At 42.0% G+C, this 12,544-nt stretch overlaps 1 protein-coding gene across 2 annotated transcripts in view; it reads right to left on the bottom strand.

The window, feature by feature from the left end:
• The window catches only part of GNL2 (G protein nucleolar 2), a 36,689-nt gene that overhangs the window by 11,300 nt on the left and 12,845 nt on the right, over positions 1-12,544 (bottom strand). For both annotated transcript variants that reach the window (XM_054664274.2, NM_001246398.2), the window contains 4 exon segments: positions 9,215-9,399; positions 5,769-5,835; positions 4,681-4,839; positions 4,126-4,239 (listed from right to left, as the gene is read on the bottom strand). In XM_054664274.2, the coding sequence (XP_054520249.1) occupies positions 4,126-4,239; positions 4,681-4,839; positions 5,769-5,835; positions 9,215-9,399 (525 nt within the window).

The following is a 12,544-nucleotide window of genomic DNA, read 5'->3' as shown; positions in this document are numbered from 1 at the left end:
GTATCTACAGGATGTCCTCCCAACAAAAAATTTGGGTCCCAGTCAGGCACAGTGGCTCATGCCTGTAATCCCAGAACTCTGGGAGGCTGAGGTGGGCAGATCACTTGAGGTCAGGAGTTTGAGACCAGCCTGGCCAACATGGTGAAACCCCGACTCTACTCAAAATACAAAAATTAACCAGGTCTGGTGGTGCTTGCCTGTACTCCCAGCTACTTGGGAGGCTGAAGCAGGAGAATTGCTTGAACCCAGGAGGCGGAGATTGCAGTGAGCCTAAATCAGGCCACTCCACTCCAACCTGGGCAATAGAGCAAGACTTCGTCTCAAAAAAAAAAAAATTAAATTAAATTAGAGTCCCTATTTAATCACCTTACAATGAAGTCTATCAGTCAACAAGGCCACTCCATGGAGAAAAAAAAGAACCTATCAGCTTTTTAATGCCTTACTCTTTTTTTTTTTGAAACAGGGTCTTCCCTTGTCAACCAGGCTGAAGTACAGTGACATAATCACAGCTCTCTGCGGCCTCTGTCTCCTGGGCTCAAGCAATCCTCCTGCCTCAGCCTCCTGGGTAGCTGGAACCATAAGTGTGCACCACTATGCCTTGCTAATTTTTTTCTATCTTTTGTAGAGATGGAGTTTTGCCATATTGCCCAGGCTGGTCTAGAACTCCTGAGCTCAAGCGATCTGCCTGCCTCATCCTCCCAAAGTGGTGGGATTATAGGCATGAGCCACTCTACCTGGCCTAATGCCTTACTCTTAAATATAAATAAAGAACCAAGAATAAACATTTAAGTTGACTCTACTTGCGGGTCAAGGCTGCAGTGAGCCATGATCGCACCACTGCACTTCAGCCTGGGTTAAGACAGAACAAGACCCTGTCTCAAAAAAATTTTTAAAGTAAAAGAAAAAATGTTTAAGCGTGACTGTAGCAGAAAACACAAAAAAACCCACAAAAATTTGGAGGTAACAGAATCAATGCAGACAGGAAAATTTCAAAACGTCATTAATGTTCTTAGGGAGAAGATACTGTGACTGTGAAATAAGATGTAAAAGGAGGCAGAGCAAATCAGAATTCAACAAGAGCTCTCAGAAATTAAAAATTAAAAGCAACTGGCAAAATAAATTTTGTGACTGGGCAGCTGGATGATCAAAACAAGGAAAGTGGCCGGGAGCAGTGGCTCACGTCTGTAATCCCAGCACTCTGGGAGGCCGAGGGGGGCGGATCACCTGAGGTCGGGAGTTTGAGACCAGCTTGACCAACACGGAGAAGCCCCGTCTCTACTGAAGATACAAAATTAGCCAAGTGTGGTGGCACATGCCTGTAATCCCAGCTACTCGGGAGGCTGAGGCAGGAGAATTGCTTGAACCTGGGAGGAGGAGGTTGCAGTGAGCCGAGATCGCGCCATTGCACTCTAGCCTGGGCAACAAGAGCAAAACTCTGTCTCACAAAAAAAAAAAGTACCCAGAAAATAGAGGAAAATGTCATATATGTACCAAAAGAAAAAAAATATAGGCCAGGTGCAGTGGCTCATGCCTGTAATCCCAACACTTTGGGAGGCTGAGGCGGGCAGATCACGAGGTCAAGAGATCAAGACCAGCCTGGCTAACATGGTGAAAACCCGTCTCTACTAAAAATACAAAAATTAGCTGCGCGTTGTGGCGTGTGCCTGCAGTCCCAGCTACTCGGGAGGCTGAGGCAGGAGAATCGCTTAAACCCGGGAGGCGGAGGCTGCAGTGAGCCGAGATCACACCACTGCACTCCAGCCTGGTGACAGAGTGAGACTCTGCCTCAAAAAAAAAAAAAAAAAAAAAAAAAGAAAGCAAATATAAATCAAGAATTAAACCAGGAGGTAAAAGCAAATTTCTGAACAAGAATACAGACAACTGAGGGAGGAAAGAAAATTTCAAAGAAATAATGTAAGACAATATCAGACTAAAGTCTCATCAAACGCCAAGCTCATTGAGCAATAAAAGGCCCACTTCAAGACACACCACTGTGAAATTTTAGAACAAGAGAAATTTTAAATTTTAGAATAAGAAAAGATCGGCTGGGCGTGGTGGCACACACCTGTAATCCCAGCACTTCAGGAGGCCAAAACGAGGCAGGAGGATCGCTTGGGCCTAGGAGTTTGAGGTTACAGTGAGCTATGGTTGCGCCACCACACTCCAGCCTGGGTGACAAAGCAAGACCCTGTCTCAAAATAAGAAATCACAGCCACACAAAGTATGAGGGGTCAGAATGGCCTCAGATTCCTCAGAAGTCAGAAGACAGTGCAGTGGTAACTTCAGTATTCTGAGGAAAAACAGCATAAAGGGTAGAATAAAGATCTTAATAAAGATATTTTCAGAACGCAAGGCGTATCTCAAAAAAATGTTCTTTCCAAGTATTCCTTCTCAGGAAACTTTTGGAAAATATGTCCCATGGAAAGAAAGGAGTAAACCAGAAAAGAAGAAAAGAGGTCCTATAAATAAGAGGTCCCATACAGGAAAACAGCCATGGGAATTCTCTGGATGACAGTGAAAGGAAATCCCAGAAAGACGACGCTGCAGCAGCCTGGAGAGCGGCCAGCCCTGCGGAGGACGGAGTGCTGGCCACCGAAGGGAACCACCTGTGCTGCCTGGAAGCTCTGACAGTTCCCACTGTATCAGAGAATTTGGTAGTATGACAGTGACAGATACAAATAGAACACAGCAAAGTAACACTAGCGAAAATAAAAGCTTCGATCAGAAAGGAATTATACTCATAGCACACCATGTGGATCAGCTGTGACTAATATTTTACAGTCATGACAATGTAAAGACTGAATGGCCAAGACTACTCTTCTCAGCCTGTTAGAGTGGCCACCCTGCAGGCTGCAACCCTTTATGAGAAATAAAGCTCTCCTTTCCAAGTTAAAACAACAACAACCAACCAACACTGAATGAATAATACTGTAACCCAACATTGGCATCTAACAATACAGGGGGAAGTACATACGGAGAGAGGATGGCTATAAGATAGCAAATCCTCATTTTCCATAGTAAGAAATTAATAAGCATCTTAAACTGGGGGTGAGGGGTGGGCACAGATGAAGAAAATAAAATCATAAGCATGTACTAAAAATATGGAGGAAAATAACAGAACTAATGGCTATTGGAAGCATTTGCTTCTGTAAAGTGGGGAAGGGTGGGACAGCAGACATGTGTCTTTTGTTAGAAGCCAGGTAGAATTAACTAAATATACAAATTCAAAATGACAGGTACAGAACATGAAGCTTTAAGAATTTGATAGGGTAGTCTGGTTCCACGGCTTCCCTCAGGAGCTGACGTCTGACCAGGGATCTGAAGCTTGAATTTTGGCAGGGCCCTCTCCAACCAGAGGAGATAGAAGCTGCATGGGCTCCATGGGCAGAGGACGCACAGCAGGCCTGGAAAGCCCAGCAGAGCGTGGAACGTCAGGTGCCAGGGCTGTGGCAGAAATGGAAGCAACACTGGTCACGGATGGGGGCAAAGGCTGAGCAAGAAAACACTTCAGAATCTCTTATAATCCTGATGCTCTGTGAGTTTTTACATCTCTGGAAGTTTTTACATCTTCTTCTTCTTCTTTTTTTGAGAAGTCTCGCTCTGTCGCCCAGGCTGGGGTGCAGTGGCACAATCTCGGCTCACTGCAAACTCCGCCTCCCAGGTTCAAGCGATTCTCCTGCCTCAGCCTCCCAAGTAGCTGGGACTACAGGTGTGTGCCACCATGCCTGGCCAATTTTTGTATTTTTAGTAGAGACAGGGTTTCACCATATTGGCCAGGCTGGTCTCAAACTCCTGACCTTGTGATCTGCCTGCCTCGGCCTCCCAAAGTGCTGGGATTACAGGTGTGAGCCACCGCGCCCGGCCACATCTTTTTTTTTTTAGAGGCAGGGTTTTGCTCTGTTACCCAGGCTGGAGTGCAGTGGTGCCATCATAGCTCACTGTAGCCTTGATCTCCTGGGCTCCAGCAATCCTCCTGCCTCAGCGTCCTGAGTAGCTAGGACTACAGACCTGCACAACCACGTCCGGCTAAGAAGTTGGTAACTTTCTGCTATGCCATGGCAAGACAGATTCTTATACCAACTCACAGCTACACAACTCCAGGAGAAACAGATCAGGGCTCAATACCTTTCCAAACTGCCGCAGAAGCTGAATGAATGCTCCCTTGCCAAACGGGTTAGTAAGGCTTGCATGGAAAGCAAGTGTTGGATAATCCTGGGAGAGGACAGCAACCCACCGTTTCTAGAAGGAGAGATGAAAACATTTTGGTAAACTGCAGTACATTTATTTACATTATGTGGAAGAATCAGAGCTTGAATTACAGAACTGTTTCAAATATACTGTTGTCTAAGGAAAATGTTAGCTATAATTCTTTGAAATGTTTTTTCCAAGTATAACGGTTAATGCTTTGTTCTTCTGTCTTATAAATACAAAACAATATTCCAAAAAATGTCTTCATTGTTACTAAATGCAATTAATGGAGCATAATGTGAAGCAGACAGTGGCCTCAGAAGCCGTCTCCTGGTGCCTCTGCCCACTATCAATGAGCACACTTCCGTGTTTCCAATGAGAGCACTCCCATTACTACAATCTCAGCCGGACAACACTTTAGCCTAAAAGCCCTACAACTGACTTATTAACAGATGTCTTAATAGTCTATTCTGGTTTAGTAGTTGTACTTACTGTTGCCCAGGTTGGAACAAGGTCACATTTGTTAAGTACAAAAATGAGGTGTTTCCAAGGTTTTTCCTTCTTCAGGTAAGTTTCAATGTGAGGGGAACGAGTACCCATTGGATCTCTAGCATCAAGAACTTGAACTACAACATCTGATGAATCTATCACCTGAAAATTCAGAAAGGCAAAAATGGTTTGCTACAGTACAAATAAAAGAGGGATGACATTTAAGGGAGTCTGGGAAAAATAAAATAATAATATTTAGAGACAACTTCAAAACAGTCTCTGGGCAGAGTTCGTTGTAGCTAATCTCAAGGCCCAGTGATCAGAATTCAAAAGTTTTTCATCCTGTGGCTTTTGAAACCTGCTGAATTTAAAACAGAAAAACTAGCTTAGATGAAACTCAACTTATTTCCTAACTACTATGGATTATTGAACTAAATCATTTACTTCTTAGACATCTTTAAGTTTGTAATATTATCTTTAAGTTTGTAATATTATAGGTTTTGTGTATTTCACAAAAAACTACAAAGTTTAGCTTGCCTTCACGGTACTAGTTTCCTATCATGTTACTATTTAATTACGTGATTATACTTGAAAATTTTTCTTCTGAAGGTTATTATTAGTGCATGGACATAAACCTCTGCCGGTTAAAGATCATTGGATCAGAAATCAAGATATACAAAGCCTCCTTCACTAACAAGCTAGTCGAGCTAGGTACAGCATTAAACCTTTCTAGACAGGAGTCCTCATCGATAAAAGGAGAGGGGTGGACTAAATAACTTAAAATGTTGCATGTGACTTTAACTAGGCATGATAAATTTGGCAGGAAATCTTAAAAAATACTGACAGGTAATAAATATGTGATTGTATAATAAAAGATAGCTGTTACTCTTATACAAGTACTTTAAAAAATGCAGTTACCTAGATCAATGATAGTACGCCTTCCGAGTTTCTTTGTAGGAGGAAGAGGATGGAACAGGCAGTGGTGCCTGTACTCTGCGCAACAGAGCTTCAATATATCAAAATTAGTTTTCTTCTACAAAATCATGAAAGCCCAAGGAACCACTCAATGGGAGAGAATTTAGGAGTCTTACCTTGTAGAGCTCACCCCATATTCTTTTGGACTGTCCCTTTTTATAGATCTCTTCTTGAGCTTCATTTCTAAATAAGAAAGCACCCCAAATGAGCAACTGAAGCACCATCAAGACTAAAAGGATGCTTTAGGGTAAAGTCAATGTACCAAAAGAAACAGTATCAAACCCAGTTGGAGATGGACCAGAAACAAACTGAATTTAAAAAGTGTGCCCAAATGTCTGTCAACAAATAAATGGATAAACACAATGTGGCACATATATACACAAGATAGCATTCAACTTTAAAAAAGAAGGAAATTCCAGCTGGCTCAGTGGCTCACACCTGTAATTCCAGCACTTTGGGAGGCCAAGGAGGGCAGACTGCTTGAGCCCAGGAGTTCGAGACCAGCCTGGGCAACATGGCAAAACCCCATCTCCACAAAAAATACAAAAATTAGCTGGGCATAGTGGTGCATGCCTGTAGTCCCAGCTACTGGGGAGACTGGGGTGGGAGAACTCCTTGAGCCCAGGAGGTTGAGGCTGCAGTGAGCCATGAGCAGGCTACTGCTCCAGCCTGGGTGACAGAGCAAGACCCTGTCTCAAAAAATAATTAATTAAAAAAAAAAAAAAAGAAGAAAATTCTGACACATGCTACAACACGAATGAACCTTGAAGACATTATGCTAAGTGAAATAAGCCAGACACAAAAGGACAAATACTGTATGATTCCACTTATATTAGGCACCTAAACCAGTCAAATTCATGAGAGAGAAAGTAGAATGTTGTTACCAGGGGCTGGGGGAGAGGGGAAACGGACCGTTCGTGTTAAATGGGTACAGGGTTTCAGTTTGGGATGATGAAAAAGTTCTGGAGATGGATAGCTGCAATGACTGCACAACAATGTAAATGAACTTAGTATCACTAAACTGTACACTTGAAAATGGTTAGAAGAGCTGGGCACAGTGGCTCACACTTGTAATCCCAGCACTTTGGGAGGCTGAGGCAGTGGATCACAAGGCCAGGAGTTCGAGACCAGCCTGACCAACATGGTGAAACCCTGTCTCTACTAAAAATACAAAAAAATTAGCCAGACATGGTGGTGGGCACCTGTAATCCTGGCCACTCGGGAGGCTGAGGCTGAGGCTGGAGAATCGCTTGAACCCGGGAGGCAGAGATTGCAGTGAGCCGAGATCACATCAAATGGTTAGAAGAGTACTTTTTTTTTTTTTTTTGAGACGGAGTCTCGCTCTGTCGCCCAGGCTGGAATGCAGTGGTGCGATCTTGGCTCACTGCAACCTCCGCCTCCCGGGTTCAAGCGATTCCCCAGCCTCAGCCTCCCAAGTAGCTGGTACTACAGGTGTGCGCCCCTGCGTCCAGCTAATTTTTGTATTTTTAGTAGGGACTGGGTTTCACCATGTTGGTCAGGCTGGTCTCAAACTACTGACCTCAGGTGATCCGCCCGCCTCAGCCTCCCAGAGTGCTAGCATTACAGGTGTGAGCCACTGCGTCTGGCCACATTTTTTGTTACATATATTTTACCACAATAAAACATTAAACTAAAAAAAAGCATGACTGAATTAGGCAGTATGTCACAGAGAATTATAAAATGGAATTGGCAGGACCTGAATCACAACCTATACTCCATAGCTCCCATATACAGCAGTATTTTTCTGATAAGGTTTAGAATCTGTTTATTTACTAGTCTCTAGGACATTTACCCAAGGTAAACAAAAATAGTTTTGTCTTTACTGCATTACCTACTATACCTGTTGCGGAAGGAAAAATTCAAATCGGCAGAATACAAAGCCAACGAAAGTTCAAATAATTCTAAGAACAAATAAATGAACTCACTGCCTCTTTTTGCTTGGCCTCAAATGGTTTGACATTTTATCTCTAGGTGGCCCAATGCTTGAAGATGGGCTGACAATAGCAATGAGGTAATAACACTGATGCAGTCAAAGGACAATGCCTCTTCACTAAGACAGCAAAACCTCCACTTCATTTAAGAGACATGAGACGGACGAGAATGAGAGCTTTCTAGCACTACCCAAGGGAAATGAAATTAAACCCTTTCTCAAGAGCAATGTGGCAGCTGCCTATCAAAAAGCATGCATATCTTTTGATATCATGCTTTGCTCCGTAAGAATTTATCTTTGGGGAATAATTAAGGATGAAAAAGATGCGGTCACATTGATGCTTCATCCTTGTGTTGTTCACCGTAAGGAAAAACTATACACAGTGTAAATGTCCAACAATGAGACTGGCCATAACAAACAAAATACTACTCTGACAATAAATATTATATTATTGTTGATTATGTACTGACATAGAAATATATTCCTAATAATCACAGCTTACTGCAGCCTCAAATTCCTGAGCTCCAGTGATCCTCCCACCTCAGCCTTCTGAGTAGCTGGGACTACAGGTGAACATCACTATGCCCAGCCAATTTTTTATTTTTTGTAGAGACAAGGTCTCACTATGTTGCCCAGGCTAGTCTCAAACGCCTGTGCTCAAGCGATCTTCCTGCCTCAGCCTCCCAAAAAACTAGTATTACAGGTAAGCCACTGCAGCCAGCCGGTGACTGATTCTCCTTTTGAGTATGGATCCCTACGAGAATATGATTAAAGTTATAGATACTTCCTCTCCTCCTCCTCCTCCCCAAAACAAAAACAAAAAACACAAAACCCTACTGCCTTTATGTATGCTCACAAATTTTCCACATTTTCTTCAAAGAGTCAAAGAAACCTTACAGGCCATCCATGAACTCAGAGACCTCCAGTTAAGGAAGCCCCGATATTCACAGAGGCATTAACAATGCTTAATATCTGCAATGGGATCATGAGTTATGTTCTTTTTGTTGTATTTTCCAACTTAACTATATTTCCTAATTTGTCTATGACTGGTGTATTACTATTATAAATGAAAAACTGTTATTTATTTTGGGGATGAGGAGAGACCTTTGTCAATCAAGCCACCTTAGACATCTTCAGTCTAGCCCCAATTTCACCAATGTCTCCAGTCTGAGGGAAGAAGATAACTCCATATATGAGTTAAAGCACTGAGCTTCACACAGGCAAAATAAGTTGAAAGAAAATGTTTTGTTGCAGAAGAGCAAATGATGAGATTTGCATGAACTTCAAAACTGTACCTCGACCGGGTGCAGTGGCTCACACCTGTAATCCTAGCATTTTGGGAGGCCAAGGAGTGTGGATTGCCTGAGCTCACGAGTTCAAGACTAGCCTGGGCAACACGGTGAAACCTTGTCTCTACTAAAATACAAAAAATTAGCCAGGCATGGAGGCATCCACCTGTAGTCCCAGCTACTCAAAAGGCTGAGGCAGGAGAATTGCTTGAACCTGGGAAGCGGAGGTTGCAGTGGGCCAAGATCGCACCACTGCATTCCAGCCTGGGCGACAAAGCAAGACTCCATCTCAAAAAAAAAAAAAAAAAAAAAAAAACTGTACCTCACACCAGTGTCTTCAGTTACCAAATCACGATCCTTGCCCTGGTCATAGCTCTCAGTGGACATTTCAGCATTTTCGATAAGAGACTGCATATCACTTGCAAATAAGTTTGGTCGTTTCCTCTGTGACTTAGGGCCAAATGTAGTTTCAAAACTTTCAGTATCAAGAATGTGCACCTTCAAGTTCTGAAGAGAAAGGAGAATAACAGGTAAAACTAAGAAAAGCACTGAGGAAAAGCAAAAAGCTCAACACCCACCTAGGAAAGACTTTCTGATTTTATTTTTCCAAGGTTCAACCCATACCCAAATCTGTAAGACATGGTTTCAGTCTGGTTTCAAATCAGAATTACTTGTTGAAATGGCACAAACACTGGTTCCCTTATTCTGAAGTTCTGTAAGCTTCCTTGGAGAAATACAAAAGTAATACAAATAATCAAAGTAAATATGAATAGTTGTACAAAAACTTGCCAAAAACTCTGCTTTATTTCATTTATCATAAATTTCAGTCAAATGTAATTAAGGCTACAGTGGTGAAAATTAATCTTTTCCACCATTTTTTATAGCTTTCAAACAAGAGCATAAAATTCGCCAAATTCATAGATTTTGTCAAGGACAGTCATACTCAAATTTGTGAGTTTTTTTTAAACCAACTGTAAATGCCAACTTTTTCTTGGAAGTTAATTTCTTTCATGGCTAAAAGGAATTGCTTGTTTTGTAAGATGCATTTTAGTTTCAGATAACATTTTCCCTAATTTAGGTAACGTTTTTATTAAATGCACATGGCAAGTCTTCAGATGAAAAACATCTAGCAAAAGTCCAAAATAATAGTTTAGATGTGATAAAAGGAACCTGATACTAACTAGAACTTGATGTGCCTGTAAAGGAGTTACAGGCATAGGAATTTCTGAAGCAAGATAAAAGAGTTGGGATCTATCACATAACAGAATGTTAACAGCCTGCAGACAATTAAAAAAAAAAATCACCCTTTTCCCCCTAGTACAAGCTCCTCCGTAAGCACCACTACCAAAAGCTGTGAGGATGATGCAGCAGCCCCCATGGTTTCTGAACTTTAACAGATCCCCTCTTCCAACTTCTAAAGATCCTTAAACTATTATCATTTTCTCAGATGCCCTAACCCACAACTCAGTTTAGTTTTAGTCACTACGTTCCACTCGGGAGCATCCCCAAACAGAAGCAGCTCATTTTACATGGGAAATAGGGTCTAATGTCACTGGGTAAAATCAAGTGTGACCAAAATTATCCTTCAAAATCTCTTAACCTGTAAGTTACAGTACCCAAGGCTTTATGTCTATAAACCTACACATTAGTAAGTATAACACAGTAATATACAGTATATAAAGCACATATGCAAAGTTACAGTACTCTTACTGTATTGCTACAGAAATACAGTAGTTCTAAAACACATATAGATGAATATGCGTATCTGATCTAACTCCACTGTGCAAAATAATCTCAGAATTAGATTTTATAAGTAATAGATATTACACTAAAATAAAATAGTTAAGGTTTTTCAAGGCCAAAGCAGAAAACTCATCAATTACTCTGAGCAGCTTTCTGCATCAACAAAGAAGCTGACTGGTGCAACTGCAGACCCTTCATTCTACATACCAGATATTTAAACACTGAATTTTAGAAGCACTGACAACAAGTACAGGCAACGAAGTAATAAATCCATCACAGAACCTCTCTGTTCTTCTCATAAACAGGATTCAATAGTTGCTTAAAAGATGGCTTTAGGGAGAACAGACAAAGAGAACAAGGGAAATGAGCAACTTGTCTGTGGTTCATGAATTACACTCATGTGTTCCCCTGAAAGAAAACAGTCATTCTACTAATAGGTGCCATTCTTCTAGTGCATCATAAAACAAAACATAACTGACAAAACCTGAGGCAATAACCAGGCCTTGGTTTTTATTTTGTTCTGCAAGTAAACAGTTTTCTTTGAACTATTTTATTTTTATTTATTTATTTGAGACGGAGTCTTGCTCTGTCGCCTGGGCTGGCATGCAGTGGCGCAATCTCGGCTCACTGCAAGCTCTGCCTCTCGGGTTCATATCATTCTCCTGCCTCAGCCTCCTGAGTAGCTGGGACTACAGGCGCCCGCCACCACGCCCAGCTAATTTTTTTTGTATTTTTAGTAGAGACGGGGTTTCACGTGTTAGCCAGGATGGTCTCAATCTTCTGACCTCGTGATCCACCCGCCTTGGCTTCCCAAAGTGCTGGGATTCAGGCGTGAGCCACCGCGCCCAGCCTGAACTATTTAACCCACGTATGCATGTCAATGTTTTTCTCCCCTCCTCATACTGGAACTGAAGCTTACGTACTGGCTACATTTCTGGGAATTTATTATTCAATGCAAGTAAAAATAAGCAGACAAACAACAGATTCTTTCTTTGTTCTGTGTGAAACTCATTCCACTCAACCCAGATTGAATCCTTACTGCACTTCAAATTTTAGCAATTGACAACCAATGTGACCAGCACCCCTTCCTTCAGCTGAGAAAAAATCTCAAGGATCTCACAAAAGCTGAACGTACGCAACACCAAAGTTCTACCAACTCAATCCTAATTCTACGCTGTCCCAAAGTTTGATGGAATTAACACTTAAAACAAGTTTGCCTACCAAAATAAATAATATTACTAATAGCTGTTATCAATTTAGCTCTTATTAGGTGGTGTGCTATGTGCTCACTATGGGCCAAGTGCTTTACAGATGCTTCATCTGTAGCCAATAACACAAGGAGGTGGGTTATCTATACTTTCTGTTTTTTTTTAAGACGGAGTTTCGCTCCTGTTGCCCAGACTGGAGTGCAATGGCACGATCTTGGCTCACTGCAATCTCTGCCTCCCAGGTTCAAGCGATTCTCCTGCCTCAGCCTCTCCTGAGTAGCTGAGATTACAGGTATGCACCACCACGCCTGGCTAATTTTGTATTTTTAGTAGAGACAGGGTTTCTTCTTGTTGGTCAGGTTGGTCTCAAACTCCTGACCTCAGGTGATCCGCCTGCCTGGGCCTCCCAAGTGCTGGGATTACAGGCGTGAGCCACTGTGTCCGACCTATCTATACTTTCAAGGCAAAGAAGTTAAAGTTCATGGAGAAACCCAACTAAGGGCACAGGAAGGGATACAGCAAGGATTAAAATTCAGGTCTCAACTCCAAAACCTGTGCTTTGATCCACTACACTACTGCACCTCATACTAAACATGAAAAGGTGAAAAGAGAGGTCTTAGAAAGTTCATCATTGCTACATTAAAGTCACTATTTTCTAAGGAAAAACAAAAGACAAATATGTTAGAGAGGGATCTGCATGG

This window comes from Pan troglodytes, chromosome 1 (assembly GCF_028858775.2).
Source record: "Pan troglodytes isolate AG18354 chromosome 1, NHGRI_mPanTro3-v2.0_pri, whole genome shotgun sequence".
NCBI lineage: Eukaryota > Metazoa > Chordata > Mammalia > Primates > Hominidae > Pan > Pan troglodytes.
This window is presented reverse-complemented; position numbering and strand designations above follow the sequence as displayed.